The following is a 24,916-nucleotide window of genomic DNA, read 5'->3' as shown; positions in this document are numbered from 1 at the left end:
GAGGAGCGTAAAGCTGACGTTGAAACACTGAACCAGAAGGTGTGCGTTTTAACTGTAGGCCTAACTGCCAAACACCGCGTTCACTATCTTTTGCGTCTAGGAAAAAGACCCCCAAATGCGGAAAAGCTTTAGTGCCGAACATAAGGGTCGCCCCATGATGGTGACCTTAGTTCTGCTCGTAACACTAATTGAAAAAATTTGGACGGTTTGAGAGTGCTTCATGTTGTCCAGCAAAAGTCGCTGACGTGCGACTGTGAAGCCGTTTATCCTTAAACAAATAGGCTTATACGTCTGAAGCTAGCCAAAAATCGTCAAAGAGTCCTAGATTGACGTTACCCAGTCTCCTGGTCCGACTGAGTGCGTCTCTGACTGACGCGGATGTCTCCATTGTGAACTTGCGGATTTATCTCAGAAATCCGCCATCATCACTAAAATTAGCCTGTTCCACCCTGCCCCATGTACCACCCTACCCCTCCCTCCCCTCCCTCCCCTACTGCCAAGAAGCAGTGGGCTAAAGAATAGCCCGAGCGTAATTCAAACAAGTCGCGTAAGGCGAAAATACAACATTTAGTCAAGTAGCTGTCGAACTCACAGAATGAAACTGAACGCAATGCCATTTTTCAGCAAGACCGTATACTCGTAGCATCGTCAGTCCACCGCTCATGGCAAAGGCAGTGAAATTGACAAGAAGAGCGGGGTAGTAGTTGCGCTAAGAAGGATAGCACGCTTTTCTGTACCTCTCTTTGTTTTAACTTTCTGAGCGTGTTTTTAATCCAAACATATCATATCTATATGTTTTTGGAATCAGGAACCGACAAGGAATAAGATGAAAGTGTTTTTAAATTGATTTCGACAATTTAATTTTGATACTAATTTTTATATATTTAATTTTCAGAGCTTGTTTTTAATCCAAATATAACATATTTATATGTTTTTGGAATCAGAAAATGATGGAGAATAAGATGAACGTAAATTTGGATCGTTTTATAAATTTTTATTTTTTTTTACAATTTTCAGATTTTTAATGACCAAAGTCATTAATTAATTTTTAAGCCACCAAGCTGAAATGCAATACCGAAGTCCGGGCTTCGTCGAAGATTACTTGACCAAAATTTCAACCAATTTGGTTGAAAAATGAGGGCGTGACAGTGCCGCCTCAACTTTCACGAAAAGCCGGATATGACGTCATCAAAGACATTTATCCAAAAAATGAAAAAAACGTTCGGGGATTTCATACCCAGGATCTCTCATGTCAAATTTCATAAAGATCGGTCCAGTAGTTTAGTCTGAATCGCTCTACACACACACACACACACACACGCACGCACGCACGCACATACACCACGACCCTCGTCTCGATTCCCCCCTCTACGTTAAAACATTTAGTCAAAACTTGACTAAATGTAAAAACCACGTCCTCAACCAACAGCGCTGAAGATGAGAGGAATGATCTAAAAAATATTCATTCATTGGAAGTCGAGCAAGGGAAGTAACCGTGTTACGCTTAGTGTACCGTTGTGACTGTGGATGTTTATCTACTCTTCAATCTAAGATCGATGAGGTTCCACAAGACGCTTCTTCAATTTGGGCGCTTGACTGCGAGGCGTTTGGAGAAAAAGACACGGGCAAGTACAGTATGCAGGATAAACAGAATACAACGTGACATGGCTTGCTGTGTCAATATTTTAATTCAATTTCATTTCAATATCTTTTTTTTTTAAACTCGTGTAAATCAGATATGGTCAGCCACACACACCACATAAATACGTCAAAGAGTGACATTCATCAAATCAATCGGCAAGATTCAAGGTTGCGTATACATATGGCGTTAGTTCAACCAATCTTCAAAGCTCTGATAATAGATTTCAATGTGGTTGCAATAACCATCAATTCAAGCATCTCTGGCAAAACACGTACAAGCTTTTCAGGACAGGCTAATCAGAGAATGTAAAACTTTTGTATTCGGAATTAATACAGGAGACCACCCCCCAAAACTTGCAGAGAGCGTCTGTTTAAGAGTCATTTGAAAGCCTTTTCCCCACAGGTGGGAATTTGGACTCGTCCAAGTTGTCAACCTTCAGAGACACCGTTTGAGACTGGTGCCTCAACTAATACGCAAATTGAGGCAACGACTACAACCTTGGCACACGCTCAAACGAAACAGAGAACCACTCTCTTGTCCTGTTGTCAACACTTCCGTCTTTCCTCCACGCCAAAATGGCGCACGGAAAGAGAACTTCGGTTTGGACTTTCGTGGCTTTTATTCCTGCCACGATCGGGGCAGTTTTGACCATAGTTGCTACGACAACTCATTACTGGGTAGAATCTTTTACGGAGAGGCGCACAGGCGTGGATAGTATGGGGCTATGGGAGATCTGTTTTGGCAATGATTTCGCAGCTCCTTATCACGTTCAAGATGTGTTGGGCAGACGATACGCAGACTGCAACTACCTGTTGTCATACGAACTAAGAACACTCCGCTCTTGGCTTTTTCCAAGTAAGATGGTGATATCTGGTTGAGGTGGAAATCAAAGAACTGTCCGCATGTGTGTGTGTATGCATACGTGTGTTACTAGTATGTGTGTGTGTGTGTACATCACTACATGTATGTGTTTGTGTGTGTGTGTGTGAATAGATCTGGGATTGCTATTGTTAGTGTCAGAGAGAGAGAGTCCAACTCAGAGTCACTGTGTAGTTCATGTATGTAAGTGTAAAAGGATTGTGACAGTTTGTCTTTCAGTATTGATTCCTTGACACTGACAGTGTTCAAACTTCAATACCACTTTCACTGACGCTGTGTCAGTTTCAGAATAATTCAATAAATCTGTTTTGTATTGATATATAAGACTTAGAGTTAATATTTATATTAAATGATCATGAGATTATAAGCATTGATGTAATGTTGGTGATTGCTAGATGGGGGGGGGGGGGGGGGGGGGGTGGGGGGGGGGGGGGGGGGACAAACGTCTTTACAGGAAGCTTACCTAATAGGGACATACATGTATGGGGGGATAAAACTGATATGCTATGGTAATGTTAGAATTAAATCCCTCCCTTAAATAGATGACACCTCACAATAAGCGAATAACTGAATAAAGGTCCAGCCTTTCATCAGTTCTTGTGTCCCTTTGTTTATTAATTTGATTACCCCCCTCCCCCCCCCGAAAAAAATCCTCCTTCAAAAACAAAGCCACCCCCCCTCTGCAAAATACTATGTAGAAACACAATAAGCTGGTCCCATCCCCAAAGGTGTCCTTTCAAATTCAATTCTTTTCAGGTTGCGAGGCACATGCTGAAATATTGGAATAAACAGAACTCGTTGCTTGTTTTTCTTTGCCTTCTCCTCTCAATAAAAAAAAGACAATATGTATACGTGTATAATCCGGCGTCTCGCAGAATTACACGCCCCTGAGGAAGGCCTGGCAACAGGTCGAAAATTTGGGCTGCCACTTGACATTCTTTGTTTGGCTTTTCTTTTCCTTCATTTTGTTATATATACGTGTATACTATTGTACTCATATATTTTCTCAATGTTTACTGTTCTTTTTGCAGACTGGTTCATTATAGTGGAAGTGCTGATGAGCTTGGCCTTGACCTGTCAGCTACTGTCGCTGGTATTCAGCCTGGTCTATCTGCTGCAGGGATGTTTCCTTCGGCAGCAACACTTCGCTCTTCTGCTTGCTGGCCTCACAAACTTCAGTGCAGGTAGGCAGAATTGCATTGACTGAATGGTTCGCAAGGCTTATTTTTGCTCAGTAAATGTATCAATACTGCATCCAGTAGTGGAAAAAGGTCCAAAGGATACCCCCTAGAGGCTAAATAAAGTCAGAGTTGTGTATGCCACTGTACTCAACTGGGCGTTAAGTATTTGGATAAATGTTAAGAAATCACCCCAAGACTAAAAAAGCTTAATACATGGATCAAGATGTTAATTGTTATTTTGTCTGTAAGGGTTTATCATGTTTGTGTTGTCACTTTTTTCTTTCTTTCCATATTTTATTTATTAGACCTAAGCTTTTCCATACAAGGGATATTATGCTGAAATCTGTATTGTGGTTCATATTTCTCATCAGAATCCATAGTTCGTGAAATTGAAATCAATTCGTGCAATACCCAAAAGAACTTATCTTTCTTTTTGTTGCAGGACTCATGATAGCAACTGCGGCCATAGTGTATGGTTACTACGCAGGTTACGACGAGTTCTGGTTACCGTCGCCAGAATCAAACCACTTGTCGTGGTCCTATGGACTCTGTGTGGGGGGTGGCGTGTTTGCCATCGTGGCTGCCATGTTCCAGATTATAGACTTTTCACGGCTACAGGTGGTCAGTAAACTCGAATCAAGAGCGGAAACTTACGCACCAAGCAGCTACAGGTACTGATAGGTATATACCCGTCACTGTCTGAGTGTAACTGTAACTGTGGTCCTCCATTGAGCCCGAAGTCGACCTCACGAAGTCTTTTTACCAAAAATTCAGTGCTAAAGCATACTTTGCGTAGTCGACTTCGCCCAGTTATGGACAGGCTTAACAGAGAGGTTGCACTGAATTATGGAATTTGAATGGCTTTAATCGGTGGGTGTCTGAGAAGTGACAGTGAAACTGTTGTCCTGAACTCTCCTTACTCACAAATTGTACCAGCTACATATCAAAATCATCAATTCCTCCACCCTTCCCTCCAAACATTTTGCCACAGTCCAATGTCCACAGGGTCAGCGACATAGAATGAGGAATTGCAAGTATTACTGCGAATTAATTCTGAACTGAAGGGAAAACGAGATCACAATCTTCTCAGCAGTTTTAGGCCAAAAAGAAAAATATGTCTGTTTCCGGTAACCCGACCGACCCTATTTTTAAGCGCCGACCCTAATGGGTTTTTTCGCTTTTCGCACCCAAAAAAAACACCAAAAAAACAAAAACAAGTCGCGCAAGGCGAAATTACTACATTTAGTCAAGCTGTCGAACTCACGGGATAAAACTGAATGCACTGTATTTTTTCACCAAGACAGTACAGCTTCGTCAATCCCCGCGTGAAGGAAATCGCTCACTTCCCACGTAGTGATATTGACACGCCAGATTAGCGCGGTAGCGTATTGTGCTAAGCATGAAAGCGCGCTTTTCTGTATTCTTGTTAACTTTCTGAGCTTGTTTGGAATACAACCTATCATATCTATATGTTTTTGGAATCAGGAAATGATAAAGAATAAGATGAAATCATTTTTGGATCAATTTCTTAAATTTTAATCGTAAGACTAATTAATCTATTTTCGTTAATTGTGATCACATTTTAAGAGTAAACATGACTTATGTATATATTTTTAGATTCAGAATGTGATGAAAAATACGATGCAATCAATTTTAAATCTGTTTGCGAAAAATTGATTTTAATGACAACTTTAAAGAGCAAACTCATTAATTAATTTTTAAGCCTCCAAGCTGAAATGCAATACCAAAGTCCGGGCTTCGTTGAAGATTACTTGACCAAATGTCAATGAGAGCGTGACAGTGCCGCCTCAACTTTTACAAAAAGCCGGATATGACGTCATCAAAGACATTTATCGAAAAAAATGAAAACAAGAAGGGCAAAGCCCATACGACTCACATGCTTGACCTAAACCTAGCAATGACATCATACACTAAGAACTGCTTTACACATTTTTCCTACCAAAATACATGTGACATTGACCCAAGGTCAAGGTCATCCAAGGTCATGCAACACAAAGCTGTTAATTCAAGACATAGGAAGTACAATGGTGCTTATTGGCTCTTTCTACCATGAGATATGGTCACTTTTAGTGGTTCACTACCTTATTTTGGTCACATTTCATAAGGGTCAAAGTGACCTTGACCTTGATCATATGTGACCAAATGTGTCTCATGATGAAAGCATAACATGTGCCCCACATAATTTTTAAGTTTGAAACAGTTATCTTCCATAGTTCAGGGTCAAGGTCACTTCAAAATATGTATACAATCCAACTTTGAAGAGCTCCTGTGACCTTGACCTTGAAGCAAGGTAAACCAAACTGGTATCAAAAGATGGGGCTTACTTTGCCCTATATATCATATATAGGTGAGGTATTCAATCTCAAAAACTTCAGAGAAAATGTGAAAAATGTGAAAAATAGCTGTTTTTTAGGCAACATTTATGGCCCCTGCGACCTTGACCTTGAAGCAAGGTCAAGACGCTATGTATGTTTTTGGGGGCCTTGTCATCATACACCATCTTGCCAAATTTGGTACTGATAGACTGAATAGTGTCCAAGAAATATCCAACGTTAAAGTTTTCCGGACGGACGGACGTCCGGACGTCCGGACGGACGGACGGACGACTCGGGTGAGTACATAGACTCACTTTTGCTTCGCATGTGAGTCAAAAACGTCTGGAGATACCATACTCAGGATCTCTCATGCCAGTAGTTTTCTCTGAATCGCTCTACACACACACAGACACACACATACACCATGACCCTCGTCTCGATTCCCCCCTCTACGTTAAAACATTTAGTCAAAACTTGACAAAATGTAAAAACAGGAGGTAATCGGTCGATGAGACTTCACAATCGAAGAGACTTACCTCCCGTTTCCGTCGTCACGCAAAAAAAACATGGCGGCCAATGACGCCGGGAAAAAAAACAAACACGTAAAAAGACGTTAACAAAACGTAAGAAAAAGGTTTAAAAAAAAAAAAAATTAAAAAAAAATAATAAAAACCGACCGACCGACCCTATTTTTTTCGGCGATGTTACCGGAAACAGACATATTTTTCGTTTTGGCCTTACTGTCTCAATATCAGCGTGGAGGGTTTTGCATGGGAAATATCGAGCATTATAATGGGGATTTGTGCTTTTCCCATAATATCTACAGCAAAAGACAATGCCATAAAAATGTTCACGAACGTTTGTCGTCACTTATGTGTGGTATTGCACTAAGTATTCTGTCTGTTTCTACGCTTTTCTGTTTGACTGCTTGACTATGCTACCCCGATTCATTCTGTAAAAATTGCATGCATGGGCTAATGACTCTCTAAGTGTGTTATCCATCAGCTAAATGTAAAGAGGTGGACAATGTAAATAAAATGTGCAGCTCCAAGCACCCAGTTCTACCCTGCTTTTACATACTTATGGTCACTGTTTGAACTTCTGGGGAACTCTTATGCATTTAAACTCAAAACAATGCTTTTCGAATGTCCGTTTTTCATAAATGAAACATGTGCCCAATATTTAGTTCAGTTATGATAGTGTGCGTATGTGTGTGTGTGTGTGTGTGTGTGTGTGTGTGTGTGTGTGTGTGTGTGAATGAGTGAGTGAGTGAGTGTATTATATTGTATTTTGGTTGGAGGGAGCAATCCCCTTTTCCTTTACCCTCACAGCTTAAATTCCCATCCTTGCTTCTTTCTTAAGGAGATAGAGAGAGTTGTTTTGGATTCACGCTTTTCCTTGTACATGTACATGCTTTATCCTTTTTTCTTTGCTTGCATGCTGCCTGTTCTTCTGATTTTTGTATGCTATTTTTGCTAGGTGAATGAGAATGAACAGACATTTTCCACCTATGTACAACATATTTTTGACACCTCTGAGGTCTTGTTTGCAAAAACAATTATTTGTATGAATCATCCATTAACCTTGTTGTAACCTCTGACTCTGGGCGGGGATGTAGCTCAGTCGGTAGCGCGCTGGATTTGTATCCAGTTGGCCGCTGTCAGCGTGAGTTTGTCCCCATGTTCGGCGAGAGATTTATTTCTCAGAGTCAACTTTGTGTGCAGACTCTCCTCGGTGTCCGAACACCCCCCGTGTGTACACGCAAGCACAAGACCAAGTGCGCACGAAAAAGATCCTGTAATCCATGTCAGAGTTCGGTGGGTTATAGAAACACGAAAATACCCAGCATGCTTCCTCCGAAAGCGGCGTATGGCTGCCTGAATGGCGGGGTAAAAACGGTCATACACGTAAAACCCGTGTGAGTTTCAGCCCATGAACGAACAAACAAACAAACACACAAACAAACAAACACACAAACAAACAAACAAACAAACAAACAAACAAACAACCTCTGACTCTGGGCTACAGTGGTAACCCCTTTTTAAGATCACCAGAATTTTTATAAACTCAGGTCTTGAAGGAGTGCAGATGTATACAGATACACATACTAATACATGGACAGTGGAACATTCCATTTGAGACTTGTTTGTTCGTTCATGGGCTGAAACTCCCACGGCTTTTACGTGTATGACCGTTTTTACCCCGCCATTTAGGCAGCCATACGCCGCTTTCGGAGGAAGCATGCTGGGTATTTTCGTGTTTCTATAACCCACCGCACTCTGACATGGATTACAGGATCTTTTTCGTGCGCACTTGGTCTTGTGCTTGCGTGTACACACGGGGGTGTTCGGACACTGAGGAGAGTCTGGACACAAAGTTGACTCTGAGAAATAAATCTCTCGCCGAACGTGGGGACGAACTCACACTGAAAGCGGCCAACTGGATACAAATCCAGCGCACTACCGACTGAGCTACATCCCCGCTCAATTTGAGACCTAAAAAAAAAAAAACCCCAAGTCTTAAAAAGGAGGGAGTTTTAAAATGGGGGTACATTTACAGAGGTTATGAACAAAAAACCTGAGAAATAAGGTCTTAGATGGGAGGAAGTCTTAAATGGGGGGGGGGGGGGGGGGGGGGGTCATGGGCATTCCACAGATGTTTTGAACAGGATATCTGATAATTTAGTCTTAAAAGGTGGGGTGTTTTTTTTAATAAAAATAATACTCTTGATTACAGTACTTTTATTTTACATGTACTTTCAGTGTTTCATGTTCACCTGTTTACATGTTGTGAGCAGTACACATTCATGAATGAAAGAACAAACAGTCTTCAGATAGCTTTATTATTGTATAAGTTATAACAGTATAGTTAATCTACCCCACAAACAGTGTGACCTGTGTAGCAAGTGCAGCCCTAGAATCATGGTTCCTTATGATCTCTTAGGACTAGTGTTCCCTATCACCACGATGTAATCACATACATGTGTACACCAACAGAAAAGTCTTTCAAACTATTTCAAATCATGTTGGCACAAATCTCAGGATCAGAATATTTTGATGATTTTCATGTGTGTGTTTGCGATTCTGTATTTTTTAGTGACAAGCATCCATATTGGGTTTTCTTGTGATTGTAAAATAAATATCCCCTTCCCGTCCACCACCCCCACCTCACCCCCAAAGAGAAGAAAAAAGAGGGAAACAAATTAAAAACCACTTTAACAGAAGCAAAAATTCTGTATTGGGTCTGGCATGGATGACTGCTGTAATTGGGGATATGTACAGTACACTCTCAGACTAAAATACTCTCCACCTTTATTTTAATCCTTTAATATTGGGATTTTGATAAGTCTCTCATTTAGGATTGTTATGAATGTGCAGGGGTCTGATTGATGGTTGACTGAGGAGAAAGGATGTCGCTGTGCAACCCTCCATAGAAAACATTTCAGTATTTTGCTTTCCAACTATTACACCCCCGATACGGTGGTGTGTAGGTTTCACTGTTCATAGACATGCCTCACAGAACATGTCATAAGGCCTAAAAAAAAAATAGGTGTGGTTACGGTAACCCGACCTACCCTATTTTTAGGGGCCGACCCTATAACTTTTTATTACATTTGTAAAAAATTAAAAAAATTAAATTTTTTTTTTAAAAAACCTGAGTGCAGAAAACGCAATGAAAGCGAAAGCGCTCGAGTCGCACACTTATTTCCCTGTCAAGTAGGTTTAATTTGTACACATTAGAAAAAAAAGTAAAAACAAAAAAAGTGATTGCCTACCTTCCTACCCTATTTTTTTTGGCAATGTTACCTTAACCACACCTAATTTTTTTTTTGGCCTAACAATCCTACTGAGGATGTTTTTGTTACTGTTGTTTTTATAATTTATATGTGCGGATGTTGTGTTTTTGTTTTTAGCATTTTATACTGTGGTGTTTTTGTTTTTAGCATTTTATACTGTGGACATGTCCATTCTATAGGATTAGGCCCCCCCCAAAAAATAGTCTGTTTACGGTAACCCGACCGACCCTATTTTTTTCGCGCGACCCTAGACTTTTATTTGGCATTGGGGGGGAAAAAAAAAAAAAAAAAAATCTTGGTTTTTTTGGCAAAATAACGTAAAAATATGGTTTTTTGGAGAAAAAAATAAAAAATAAAATATCCCGACCTACCGACCCTATTTTTTTGGCCTATGTTACCGTAAACAGACCTATTTTTTTTTGGCCTTATACTTTGTGGATGTTTTCTGCAAGAAAGAGTAGGTTTTTTTAAACTACATTTTTCATCTTCTTTTTTAATTTTTTATTTACTGTGAGTTTGTTGATGTCATAAGGTGATTCTTTAGAAATGGTCAAATGGTTTTATATAAGAGAAATAAAATGGTGTGATTAAATATTTTGATGTGAAGAATATGCTGAATACATTCCAATGTGCTGTTATTTTAGAATCAGTGTTTATTTTCACTTTGTTGTTCACATAATACTTTAAGAGTTGTGGTTATTAATGTATGTCTAATAGTTTGATCAGTTTATGATTGGTACATATCAAAATTATGCATATCAAGTGTGTGTGTGTGTGTGTGTGTGTGTGTGTGTGTGTGTGTGTGTGTGTGTGTAAGGGGAGATGGAGAGAGAGAGAGAGCACATGTGTATTGACTTTGTACAGAGTTTTATTTTTTTTTTAATATAATGCAAGAATATTTATGAAGTGGGTCGATCAGTTGTGTAGTAAAACTTTTAATACGATTTTACAAAAAAAACTTTTTAACTTGTATATATAATCCAGTAGTACCTTTTTGCATTGTGTCTATTTTGAAACTGTTGATCAGAATATTATTATAAACAGCTTGGAGCCTGAAAAAAACCTTGTGTTGACATTAAGGTATGTGTGTGTGTGAGCTGATTTTGTCAAAATTGCAATTTTAATGTCTTTGTTTCTCACTTTATAATATCATGCCTTGGTGCTACTTTTGTCAACAGCAATTTTTCAGAGTAAAAAGGACCAGACTGGTCACACACACACACACACACACACACACACATACGTGTATATGGTCCCAAACGAGGACTTGCTAATACACACATTCACGTGCGTTTGTAGTGCACTTGCACTACAACGGCACTGGGCGCAGTGCCTTTGTAGTGCACTTGCACTACAACGGCACTGAGTGCAGTACTCGGTCCGGCATCGACGAATTTTACACTAAAAAAGGCACAAAATTTGACCTATTTCGTCGCCTATAGAGGACGGAAAGAATGTCATTTTGAACATTGTTATGACATTCTTTCCGTCAAAAAAGTCAACTTAACGGTGTCAAAACATGTACATATGAGTATGTGTTTTTGTGTGTATTTTACTAAAAATAGTAACAGAACAGGAATATCTCTTCTGAAGACGTTAGATGAATAGAACGAAATGAGGACTTGGTTTTGGGTCCCCATTTCGGTTTTAGGTCCTCAGTTTGGCGGTATGAAGCAATTGCAAGTCCTCATTTGGGACCATACGCACACACACACACACACACACACACACACATGCGCACGCACGCACACACACACACACACACACACACACACACACGTTAGATGTAAGTCAAGTTTACTTTCGTTGAGGCTTATTTAGTGGAAAACTATATAAATTAAGAAGACCACACACGCACACACACGCGCGCACACACACACAGTCACACACACATACGTTTTATTGACCAATTCTTACACCTTGTGCGGTAAAGTTATGAACGTATTTGTCAGGTTGTATCCAAAGTAGAGATATACATAGAAACAATTGTGCTAACCTTTTTTACCAACACAAAGACACACATCGTTGACCTCACTCAAGCGCATTCCACACCTTTTACCCCCTGCGCAAAATAGACTAGCCCAGCCAGGTGACATGACCTACATTTCAAGCCGAGCGCTACCGAGTGTCGCCGAAGGATTACTCACGGAAGCAGAGGTATCTCGCAGAAACTTGAAATGACGTTCGACTGATATTTCGATTTCGTAAAATAACAATCGACAATGGGGAGAGTAGTCGCTCTCGTCGGGTGCTTTTTAGTGGCTGCGGCTGTTGGATGTAATGTTCTGTCATTTGCCAGTCCTTACTGGGTGGAATCTTTCGATGAATTCACTGGCAATCGCTTCGTCAAGGCAGGACTTTGGGAGTTCTGTTTCAACGACTACACGTTCTACAAGGATCACAATGGCAAGCGGTACCTCGGGTGTTTCTACATCTTCTCTGACACCATCAGACCTCTGTGGGAGTGGCTGTCACCCCGTAAGTATGGATTCAGTGTTACGGGGTTCATTCTGTGTGTTTTTTGCAAGATCGACGACACACCTGTGTCATCAAAGTGGGAAAGAGACAGGTGTGTGTAAACGCGGAAATGGTAGTAACATGGCTACCGGAAGTGTCACCAAAGTTAGTTTGTTTTTACTGTTATTACCGTTATTTTCTACAATTATGTGATTTAGTGTTCATTTTTTCACTCCTGTGATTCAGACGCTTAGCCCCTGTGTTTCTCATCAATTTTAACAGTCAAAACACGGCAATCTGTCCCAATTAGTATCAATATCATAGAAGTAGCTGCCAAGAAGTGCAGATGATGCCTTTGAATTTTGATGGGGTACTATATATTTGTACAGATATATGTTATTGTCATTCAGTGCAGAGCTTAGAATAACCCGTCGATGGCATGTAACAAAGGATGTTTCTGTTTATTCTCAAATCAGTAAAAATGGAACATCACTTTAATACGCGTTGTGTGTGATGTTATAACACAGATGGGCGCAGTGGCGTGGTGGTAAGACATCGGCCTCCTAATCGGGAGGTCGTGAGTTCGAATCCCGGTCGCTGCCGCCTGGTGGGTTGAGAGTGGAGATTTTCCCAAGTCAACTTATTATGTGCAGACCTGCTAGTGACTTGACCCCCTTCGTTTGTACACACAAGCACAAGACCAAGTGCCCACGGAAAAGATCCTGTAATCCATGTCAGTGTTCGGTGGGTTATAGAAACACGAAAATACCCAGCATGCCTCCCCCGAAATCAGCGTAAGCTGCCTGAATGGCGGGGTAAAAATGGTCATACACGTAAAAATCTACTCGTGCTAAAAACATGAGTGAACGTGGGAGTCTAAACCCATGAACGAAGAAGAAGAAGAAGATGTTTCTGTTTTATTCTCAAATCAGTATAAATGGAAAGCTTCTTATATGGATGTTATAAAACTGTCAGTGTTAACACAACAATTGTTCTCTCATCATTACGGTTTCAAAAATTAACCTGTTATTAAATGCCACCTGGAATATAAGAACACTTTTGGCTGTTCCCAAAACTGGTGTTCCTTCAGAACTGGTACAGTACGTGGTACAGTGGAACCCCCTTTTAAGACCCCCCAATTTAAGACTTCCTACGGGGCGGAGATGTAGCTCAGTCGGTAGCGCGCTGGATTTGTATCCAGTTGGCCGCTGTCAGCGTGAGTTCGTCCCCACGTTCGGCGAGAGATTTATTTCTCAGAGTCAACTTTGTGTGCAGACTCTCCTCGGTGTCCGAACACCCCCCGTGTGTACACGCAAGCACAAGACCAAGTGCGCACGAAAAAGATCCTGTAATCCATGTCAGAGTTCGGTGGGTTATAGAAACACGAAAATACCCAGCATGCTTCCTCCGAAAACGGCGTATGGCTGCCTAAATGGCGGGGTAAAAAACGGTCATACACGTAAAATTCCACTCGTGCAAAAAAACCACGAGTGTACGCGGGAGTTTCAGCCCACGAACGCAGAAGGAGAAGAAGAAGAAGAAGAAGACTTCCTCTCTTTTAAGACCTTGCTTTTTGAGATTTTCTGTTCATAACCTGTGTAAATGTACCACCATGTTAAGACTCCCTCCTTTTTAAGACCTGATTTTCTCAGATTTTTTGAGGTCTTAAAAGGGGGGTTCCACTGTACCCGGCTTTATGACCTCCAAACTTTGAGAAAATCAGGTTTTAAAAAAGAGAAAGTGTTAAAATTAAGGTAAATGTACAGAGGTATCATGTACAGAAAATCAGAAAAATCAAGGTCTTAACCCCTTCACTGCCCACCCCGTATGTAATACGTGGTCATTTTCGGTTTGTCCTACGCCCATAACCGTATCTCATACGTGGGATTTGTGTCAACAACATTTCAGGACATTTCTGAAAACTAAATGGGAGGTAACCACTGTCCAAGTACTTGTAGGGGTTCTAAACACATTTCTTTCCCATAGACCGTTCGGATAATGCTGTTATACTGTGGCAGTGAAGGGGTTAAAAAAGACAGTCTTTAATTGCAGGGTCTCAAAACAAAAGGGTGGTTCCACAGTGCAGTATACAACAAAATTGAAAAATAACAGCATCAATTTAAATTTTCTTTGTCTTTCAAAGAGGAGCCTTAAATTAAAAGTTACTCATTTGCTTGTGGTGCCAATAAACTGCCATGTGTGATGAAACTTAGCAACCTCTTTACCCCTCTGTGACAGCATTAGAGAGATTGTGTATACAGTGGAACACCCCCCCCCCTTTTCCCTTAATCTAAGACCAAAAATGTGAGAAAATCAAGTCTTATTTATTAAAAAGGAGGGAGTCTTAAAATGGGGATAAATTTACGGAGTTATGTTAAAAAAAAACCTGAGAACAGATGGTCCTTAAAAAGAAGAAGTCTTAAATTGCAGAGTTTTAAAAGGAGGTTCAACTGTACATGTATACCAACAATTATAACGGCAACATTTTCATTGTCTTTCAAAGGGGAGCCTTTATACTCATTTGCTTGTGGTGCCATGTACATGCATTAACTCATTGTCTCCCAGGTATGGATATATCCATACCCGCTCATATGGCTCTATCTGACCAGGTACGGATATATCCGCTCAGACCTTTAGCTTCAGTCGCTTCCTGTATCGTCCATCTAACGCCTGCATTCCAGCGTGTTGATACACAGTTACTACAATTCTGAGTGACCTGCTGCAGCACAGCTGGTCTCGGCTATAAAAAAAAAAGGTCAACATAGGTGGGGTAGAAAGTGTTAAGGAAAGACAGTGCGTATTGTGGTTGATGTTATTTGCATCCGTTTCATCAAGGTGTGTTTGTGTGTGTGTTTCAGCGTGGTTCATCGTCATGCAGGTGATGGTCAGTCTCAGCCTGCTTATCCATGTCATCAACGCCATTTTCCTCACGCTCTACGTCTTCAAGTTGTTTCCCAAATATTTCAACTCGGCCGTGTTGTTAGGGTCGGCGGCGGTCATGTTATTCAGTTGTAAGTACGAGGCAGTTTTTTTCTCTCTCTTTGTTTGTTGTGTCTAAAAGTTCCTCCTAAAGCGGCGTATGCCTGCCTAAATGGCGGGGTAAAAACGGTCATACACGTACAAATCCACTCGTGCAAAAACACGAGTGTAAATGGGAGTTTCAGCCCATGATTAAAGAAGGAGAAGAAGAAGTGTCTGAAAGTAGGAACCACACATGAGAATCTTCAGACTTTGGGCTGAAATCAGGCCTTTTTCTGTGAGCCTCGGGGCTACAATTTCAGAGCAATTTATGCATTATCTGTAAGTCGTGTTTCACATTCAGACTTTTTCAATGCATCCAAATTGTCATGCCTGTTGTTTGAGGGTGGTTTTTTTTCTTCACATTTCAGTGCAGCTGACTGCATTCACTTATGTTTTGTTATTATTAGCAGGATTACAATGATCCTCTGAATCAAAATTGTGGCTTTTTTAAATTATGGTACAAGATATGAACATGGTGAATATTCATTTTGAGCTGTTCGGAAACAAAGCTGGCTGGGGATACTACTTGTGCTGTCTAAATCACAAAGTTCTTTTTAACATCTATAGGCAAAATGTCAGATACAGTGGAACCCCTCTTTTAAATTAAGACCTCTACAAAGGGAGTTTAAAAAAAAAATAATAAAAAGGTAAATGTACAGAGTTTATGAAAGAAGAACAAGCAATTTCTTCTTCTTCTTAGTCGTTCGCTGCTAGATCGTCAGTCGGGACTGCAGGGCGAAACGTGCTGTCCTCTCCAAGGCCGTATAGCTTCTTTTGTAGCGCTGTCTCCTCTGGCCAGATGGTGTCCCTAACAGGCAATTAAATTACATATCTTAACCCGACTCACATTTAGCATTAACTTCAGATTAATAGCTTGGACACTGAACTACGCTTCACCCCTAAGGGGGAAGAAACCCCTTAAAAAAGAACGGCCTTGACTCAACCCAAGTTAACCAGAGTCAAGGTCATACCGCTCTCGCGACCTATCACGCGAGACCCAACCGCCGCCATGTTAGAAACGTCACTCCTACTTCAGCCTCCGATCAGCTCGGACGTGTTTTCACAGCTACGCTACAGGCTTTCAGCCTACTACTGTTTTTCAAGCAGTATTTTCACCCCGTTCTACAGGTCCCTGCCTAAGCAAGATTGGGTGAGCTCTTTCTAATTTGTTCGGCTCCTGTTCGTTTGTGTCTTTCTCCGTCTTGCAGTCTGTTTCGTGTTTACGTTTCTTAGACTGTTTGTTTTCGTCAGCTATGGCTGACAAAGAGAGAAAGAAGCCTCAGACTAGGCAAATGGCTGCTGAGTGTTCGCCTAGTAAGGACGCACTTAAAGAGACAGGCAAAGTTACTACCGTCTCAGTTCATGACCCAGTTTCTCAAACTACCATGTCCGTTAATATTTCGGACCCCGATAGCCCAGTCATGCCCGTACTGAAAGAAGCTAAAAGTAAGGCTCCTTCAGCCAAGAAGAGACGTAGTGGTAAAGACAAGACTAAAGATGATTTTTCCTCCCTTTTTGAGAAGTTTTCTGTCAATATGAATAACATGTTTGCACAACAACAGCAGTTTGCAGCCGATTTGCATGCTACTCGTAAAGAGTTACACTCGCTCCCAGCGGGGGTGGGCGGAGTGGCTTCGCTGGCTTACGCTAAGGCTCCGCCGTCATGCACTATCACGTCGGCCGACGTGCACGCAGAGCAGGGTGATTGCTTCATTCAAGGGGCGGTTTCACGCTCTTCAGGTTTGTCAAGTTCACCGGTAGCCAGGTTCTCTGGTGAAAGTGTTCAAGTTGGGCCGGAACTAGTAGCCCCCCCGCCGCGGCTGGGGGGTGAAAGTTTGACTTTCCCGGAGGCTATCGCTCTTTATAAGAGGCGGAACTCATGGGGGGTCAACACCGGACAACAAGTTGGGCCGGAACTAGTAGCTCCCCCGCCGAGGCTGGGGAGTGAAAGTTCGACTCTCCCGGAGGCTATCGCTCTTAGTAAGCGGAACTCACGGGGGGTCGACACCGGACAACGAGACAGTTGTACTCACAGGCAGACTGGTATGTCTCCGGTGAATGTATACAAGTCTCAACTTCCTCCCTCTGGGCAGGAAGCTGCTTTCGGGCAGGCTTTGCACGGTCCGTCCGTTTTGCAATCAGCCTCGCCTGTGGTGGATCGTTTTAGTGACGCAGCTAGTCACAGTGACTTTCACGGTACAGCCACAGCAGATTCGGAGGTCGACGATTCTCACTCACTTTCTGAGGAGGAAGTTGATGTCAAGTTGTCACTCAGACTTAAACCAGCTATGGTTACTGCAGCTCAGGTGTCTGCTAAGTACTTCGCTGAAGGGGTGACAGCTATGACAAGCTCTGCGGCACCACCACCCTCAGCGGTCGGTGATTTCCGCCCTGCCTTAACGGAAGTTCAGGGATATCGTTTTAGCGAGTCTCCTTCTGTTGCCTACGAACTTTCCAAGGTGCTGGCTAGAACTTCGGGTTCTGAGAATAGCTTGCCTGTGGATACTGTGCCTTTACTGGCGGCACACGGTCAGGCGCCTGATTCTGCTCAGCCATGGCTTGCCTCAGGCCAGTTACGGATGGCGAGCACTTCTTTTCATGCACGCAAGTTTGCTCTCTCCCGTCGCCACCACAGCCTTATCGAGACTTACGCTTTGCCGAGTGCACCGCTTCCGGTCACTCCGGAGTTGGCTAATCTCAGAGAGGATGTCTATCGTTTTGACAAAACTTGTGCTTACTCTGAAGGCGCTTTGATTGGTTTGGAAGAGACGGGAAGATACTCGTTGGAACTTGCTTCTCTTTCAGAGACACTTCTCAGATCTCTTTCTCGGTCGATCGCGGTGTCGTTGGATCCTTTCGAATTTCGAAACGACGCTAGCGTGAAAGACGTGCCCATACTCCTGGCATCTTTGGCGAAGGTTTCAGCCGAACAAATGACAGTCGCGGCACGGTTGTACGCTCATGCGGTTTACACACGCAGGGACGCTTTCTTGTCTGGCTCCAGAATTCAAGATAAGTCTACTTTGGACTTGCTCAAGGTCTCCCCTTTCACAGAGGGTTCTTTGCTTGGTCAACCTTCACTTGACGCGCTTGACAAACAAACACAAAACGCTAAGGACTTAGCGATCGCAAAGCTTGCCCAACACGGTTTCGCTAAGCCTCAGGCCAAACAACAGGGTCCTCCTAAAGCTTCTTTCACTTCTGCTAATCGAGGACGCGGCTCTCAGCATTCACAGTCCTCTTTTAGGGGTAGAGGCAGGGGCGCGCCTTACCCCAAGAAGAAGCCGTCTTTCGGCAATGCTAGGGGGTCGGGTCGAAAACCTAACCCCCAATGACGAGGCCCCGAGCTACTCATCCCCGCAGCCCCCACCCTTTTGGTGGCGGGCGGCCCCTCCCGGGCCCTTCCCTACTGGTTACAGCATGTAAACAGTCAGTGGATCGTGGGGATAGTACGTTCGGGGTTCAGGCTGCTCTGGAAAGAGGAGAAAGCGCCTCTAACCAGAACACCTCCTGCGTTCAAATTTCCGACAAAACCAGAGGCAAAGGCCACAATTCAGTTGGAAATCGCTGCTCTTCTTCAAAAGGAAGCAGTGGAAGTTGTTTCAGACCACAACTCCCCGGGTTTTTACGGGAGGATATTTGTAGTCCCAAAGAGCTCGGGAGGGTGGCGTCCAGTCTTAGACCTGTCCCCATTGAACAAATTCCTCCGGGAGATTCGGTTTACCATGGAGACTCCCTTTTCTGTTCGGGAGGCACTCAGACCGGGGGATTGGGCAACATCAATAGATCTGACGGATGCGTATTTTCATATACTCATGCATCCGTCAGATCGAAAGTGGCTCAGATTTCGGTGGGCAACAGACATTTATCAGTTCAGGGCTCTCCCCTTCGGCTTGTCTCTGGCCCCTTGGGTCTTCACAATGGTGACACGACAACTTTGTTCTCTGGTCAGACAAAAAGGCATTCGTCTGCGTGCATATTTAGACGATTGGCTCGTACTAAATCAGAACCAGCAGTCTTGCAGTCTTCACACGCAGGCAGTGTTGGATCAGGCAAACGATCTAGGTTTTCAGATCAACCAGAGCAAATCAGAGCTGATACCGTCACAAAACTTCACGTATCTAGGGATGACCTTCGATACGGTGGCATGGTCAGTTCGTCCCTCACTGAGAAGAGTCAACAAGCTTCAAGACCTACTCAGGTCTCTCAGGTCTCAGAAACAGGCCAAGGTCAGGGTCTTGGCGTCCGCCTTAGGACAGATGGAATCTATGGCCACTCTCATTCCGCTGGGGAGAGTATGCAAGAGGCCGTTTCAGGCTGCACTCAACTCAGAGTGGAATCCGGCTTACCAGGGCTGGGATGTCTCTGTTCAGATACACAGCTGGATTCGACACACCACAAATCAGTGGTTACAGGCAGGCTTGTTTCTGGGAGTTCCGATTGTGCTTCCTCCTCCGGAGGTCGACATGTTCACAGATGCGTCTCGGGTGGGCTGGGGTGCTCATCTTGCACAGCTCACGGCCTCGGGGACTTGGCCAGAGAGTCAAGCCCGGTCTCACATCAATGTGTTGGAGTTGGAGGCAGTCTTTTTGGGGCTTCGGAGCTTCTTCCCTGCCGTTGTCGGAAAGCATGTTCGGCTACATACCGACAACACCACGGTAGCGGCCTATGTGAACAAGCAGGGCGGTTCACGGTCGCAAACACTCTCAGTCAGAACTTGTCAGATCCTGCGGTGGTGTGCTCAACATCAGATCACTCTGTCGGCGAAGTTCCTACCGGGTCGGCTCAATGTTTTAGCCGATGCTCTCAGCCGTTCGTCCAGTGTGTTGCACACGGAGTGGACGATCACCCACCATGCACTTCAGAGATTGTGGGTTCAGGTCGAAAAACCTGTAGTCGATCTGTTCGCTACGAGGTTTTCCCGGAGACTGCCAGTATTTGTCTCCCCGTTTCCCGATCCGGAAGCTTGGAAGACAAACGCTCTGGAGATCAACTGGTCGGATCTCACGGCGTACGCCTTCCCTCCGTTTCAACTGCTGGGCAGGGTACTCAGAAAGGTCGAGATGGAACGCCCGTCCCTCATTCTGGTGGCTCCAATGTGGACAAGCCAACATTGGTTTCCGGACCTGCTTCGTCTCACAGTAGGTCCTCCCATTCCGCTAAACCTAGAGAAGGGAGATCTGCTACAACCACGCACGGGCGTTCTTCACGAGAATCCGCAGGCTCTGCGCCTTCACGCGTGGAGACTTTGAGAAAATCTTTGCGTCGCTCAGGTGCTTCTGAAGGGACTTTGGATCTGGTTCAAAAGGCTCACAGGCAGTCTACTAGCTCGGTTTACACCTCACACTGGTCTGCATGGGTAGCATGGTGCGCAGATAATGGGGTCGAAGCTACATCTCCTCGGTCAATGCAGGTAGCAAATCATTTGTCTTGGTTGGCCTCCCAAGGCAAGTCCCCATCATCTCTTAAGGTCAGGAGATCAGCGATTTCGTCCACCTTAAAGCAATTAGGTCGCACTATTTCCCTGGGTGGAGTTATTGCAAGCGTGTTAAGGGGCGCTGCATTGGATTTTGTTAAGACAAAGACTCCAGTCCCAGCCTGGGATCTGTTTCTAGTTTTGAACTTCTTGAGATCTTCGGATTTTGAACCTTTACATTTGGCAAGTCTCCATAATCTTACGCGTAAGGCTCTTCTGCTCACTTTACTGGCTACAGCTAGACGGAGCAGCGAAGTACACGCGCTCTCAGGCCTTCCAAAAGACATCTCTGTTGAGAGTGACGGCTCTATCTCCCTTCGTTTTAGACCTGATTTCTTAGCAAAAAATCAAAAGCCTCACCATCCTGCTCCCGTTATCAGGATTCCGTCTTTGTCCACTATACTAGCACCAGGCGACCCTGACATGACAAATTGTCCAGTGCGAACACTTAGCAGCTATTTGTCTAGGACTGCTCCGTTAAGAGCTAAAGAACAGAGACTTCTGTTTATCTCACTCAATACTGCTCGGAACAGAGACCTGTCACGGGTGACTTTGGCTAGGTGGATCGCCACACTCATAAAACAAGCATATGAATGGTGGCAGAAAGGAAAAGGGGGGGGGCAGTCCGTTCTCCCCATGTCGTCTGCACGTACTCATGAGGCGAGAGCCTGGGCCTCGTCTTTGGCCGTACTACAGTCAGGAAGGCTTTCTGAAGTACTTGACGCTGCGTATTGGGCGTCTGAAGACGTCTTCATAAATTTTTACTTGCGTGACATTGCAAGTAAGCGGCAAGATGGGACCAACTCCTTACCGGCTGTGGTAGCCGCAGGACAGGTTCTTCCAAGATCATAGAGTAAGTACCCGCCACCTACATTAGCAATCTGCTAAATGTGAGTCGGGTTAAGATATGTAATTTAATCGAAAATTTTATAAGTAAATTTTGATTTGATTAATATACTTACCCGACTCACATCGTTAATACCCTCCCGCCTACCCCGCTTAGGGTTTCCATAAAAAAGAACAGATCATTTCAGTAGGAGTGACGTTTCTAACATGGCGGCGGTTGGGTCTCGCGTGATAGGTCGCGAGAGCGGTATGACCTTGACTCTGGTTAACTTGGGTTGAGTCAAGGCCGTTCTTTTTTAAGGGGTTTCTTCCCCCTTAGGGGTGAAGCGTAGTTCAGTGTCCAAGCTATTAATCTGAAGTTAATGCTAAATGTGAGTCGGGTAAGTATATTAATCAAATCAAAATTTACTTATAAAATTTTCGATTTAAAAAGGCAAGGCCTTAAATAGGGGGGGGGGGGGGTGTCTTGAAAGGGGAGTTCCACTGTTCGAGATAACTGATAATAAGGGTTTGTTGTTGACAGCAAAACTCTGCGCTAGAACTTCAGGGAAAGGGGAGCGCATTGAATTTGAAGCCAAATCTGTTTCTATGACTTTGCTGAGTGCTGTATTTTGTGTGTTGCAGTGGGGATCATCTTCGTAGTGTTGATAGTGTTTGGCGTGAAGAAGGAAGACCGACAATGGATCCCGCGGCCAGACATGAACTTCCTGTCCTGGTCCTACGGCCTGTACTGTATGTCTGGGTGGGCCTCCCTCTTCGCTGCACTCGCTCTCTACAAAGGATCCAGGGAGGCTGATGATGGGACGACGCCATACAATTACCCAAAGGTCAATGCATGAGGAGTTGTTCGAGAATCGTTCGGCGAAAGAGTTACCATCTGAGAGTTAAGTGACGCCATACAATTACCCTAAGGCCAAAAAAAAAATTTGTCTGTTTCTGGTCACCCGACCGACCCTAAATTTCGGCGCTGACCCTAAACTTTTTTTTTCCTTTTTTTTGTTTTGGTGGTAAAGGACAGGGTGAGAAAATGAACAACAAAAACGTGTGAAAACGAAAGTCCGCTGACGATTTCAGTCTTTGTCACAGATTTGTAAATGTGTTGAGTGTCTTGTCTCTATGTATAGTGAATCCAGTCTCTTTGCGCGATTTTTAAAGTTAGTTTTATTGGTTTACATTTGGGAAAAAAAAGAAAAAAAATCCCTACCTACCTACCCTATTTTTTTAGCCATGTTACCAGAAACAGACAAATTTTTTTTTGGCCTTAGGTCAATGCATGAGGCGTTGTTCGAGAATCGTTCGGCGAAAGAGTTACCATCTGAGAGTTAACTGACATTTGCGACATATTTGGTCCATCTGACTATAGAACACAAGCTCTCCATTAGACACCATTCCATTACTCAAAGCCTGCATAATGGACGAGGAGTTATTTTAGAATTGTTCAGGGAAAGTTACCATCTGAGAGTTAACTGACATTTGCGACATGTTTGGTCCATCTGACTACAGAACACAAACTCTCCATTAGACGCCATCCAATTACCCTAAGTCTACATAACAGAATCCTTCAGCGAAAGAGTTACCATCTGAGAGTTAACTGACATTTAATGATTTATGCAAAGCGGTTGTTAACTGACATTTATGCAAAGCGGTTTCGGTGAACAGACTGCCTCTGGCCAACGGAAAAGTGACATGTTTGGACTTTCTGACTTTAGAACACAAACTCTATATTAGACTTTATCGAAAGGCTGACAGTTTTAACAGAGCAATGAAAGTGTACATGTTTTACTTTTAGGGGGTAAAAATTGTTTTATGGCATTTTAAGTAGCATTTGACCAATGAAATCAGTGTAGGGAAATTTGAGGTGGTATGTTAGTGTTTTTACCAGTACCAGATTTCTGCCCCTAAAAACCCTAAATTTTTATTTTACGTGTCAGTACGATGATGAGTCTTGTATTTTTTTCAAGCAAAATTGGGCTACTCCGAGTCGGTTGTAACATTATTCTTTAATTAGTGCAGAACTTAAACAAATGTATGTCGTACAGTTTAAATTCCCCTGTATTGGTTGTGAACATTCAATTGTATGGTCTTTGATTCCAAGATTTCTTCTGGTAGTAGAAATAAGAGTCAGGCAGTGGTTTTCATGTCAGTGGAAGAACAAGAAAAGATGAAATTGATAGCATTTTATGAAGTTTAGAAACTGCCTTATTTACATCTTTGTATAATGCATTCACTTAGACATATCAAGTCACCTATTGTGGACACTATAAAAGTACATGTCATTTTAAAACTGTCGTTTTTAAACTCACGTTCCAGAGATACTTCTCTGCTAAGTGTCTTTTTTATTTTTTATATAATACGTTTTTATTCCGGACATTTCTGTAAGTATGTACATACCTCACACACTATTCAGTGATGCACAGAATCGTTACATATCAAAATCACATTTATCATGCAAAGTATCTCGCATTTTCTTTGTCATTGTTGATACTCTAGATAGCATTTTGCATCTGCATATTTCTGCGAAAATAGTTATTCGTCAGTGCTCATCTAAACCCATATACATATTCTCTGTTTATTTCTTTTTTTAGACCTATTCATAAAAAGAGTAAAGATTCTGACTACTTTAGGGAAACCATGAGGAACTGATTATAAAAAAGAACCTTACACTATTAATTTTTATGGAAATCATCAAGAATTGATTTTTATTTAGAACCTTATTCCATTTGTTGTTTTATTAAATCCTTTTTGTTTTCTTTCTCTTTTTAGTTATACTTGAGTAGTTTATCATGTAAATGGTCTTCACAGGATTACTGTACAAACACCTGTTGAGCTGTACTTTTTTTTGTTATAGTCCATTTACACATTTTCTTGTTAGCATGTTTTGATAAAAATAAAAGACCTGTTTTTCTTTGTAAATATTTCACAGAAAAATAAAATTGTGTATATTTTTACATCAGATTTGTATGATTTTGTTGAAGCTGCGTGCAGATGTAAATAACTGGAACGTATGTGCTGTGTTCATATACCCCAACTGTATGAAGCAGTTGTCAACTGACGAACACAACTGCTTGTCGAAACAAAACTAACAGCTGTGTGTGTGTGTGAAATGTCCTTTCAAATCCATGCATGAAAATTTCTGAACCTCGCCATAAGAATATCAAACTAAAGCACTGAGAGAGTTGAGGATTTAGTCCTTGAATTTTAATAGTTGTGTGTGCACCCAAGGCCCATTCTCAGCCTTGTCTTTGCACGTAGAGGACCCCCTTCCCGCCCCAAAACACACGC

At 42.7% G+C, this 24,916-nt stretch overlaps 2 protein-coding genes across 2 annotated transcripts; both read left to right on the top strand.

The window, feature by feature from the left end:
* Window positions 1–2,176: 2,176 nt before the first annotated feature.
* LOC138980251 (uncharacterized) lies at window positions 2,177–10,792 on the top strand. Its single transcript, XM_070353099.1, has 4 exons — window positions 2,177–2,497; window positions 3,553–3,705; window positions 4,145–4,373; window positions 9,416–10,792. The coding sequence occupies exons 1-4, from the start codon at window positions 2,218–2,220 to the stop codon at window positions 9,432–9,434; spliced, it is 681 nt and encodes a 226-aa protein (XP_070209200.1). The 5' UTR covers window positions 2,177–2,217; the 3' UTR covers window positions 9,435–10,792.
* Window positions 10,793–11,960: 1,168 nt separating this feature from the next.
* LOC138980621 (uncharacterized) lies at window positions 11,961–24,582 on the top strand. Its single transcript, XM_070353545.1, has 4 exons — window positions 11,961–12,312; window positions 15,150–15,302; window positions 22,259–22,461; window positions 22,900–24,582. The coding sequence occupies exons 1-4, from the start codon at window positions 12,057–12,059 to the stop codon at window positions 22,909–22,911; spliced, it is 624 nt and encodes a 207-aa protein (XP_070209646.1). The 5' UTR covers window positions 11,961–12,056; the 3' UTR covers window positions 22,912–24,582.
* The last annotated feature ends 334 nt before the right edge of the window (window positions 24,583–24,916 follow it).

Source organism: Littorina saxatilis, linkage group LG11 (assembly GCF_037325665.1).
Source record: "Littorina saxatilis isolate snail1 linkage group LG11, US_GU_Lsax_2.0, whole genome shotgun sequence".
NCBI lineage: Eukaryota > Metazoa > Mollusca > Gastropoda > Littorinimorpha > Littorinidae > Littorina > Littorina saxatilis.
The sequence above is the reverse complement of the archived record's forward strand: the minus strand, read 5'-3'. Positions and strand labels throughout refer to the sequence as shown.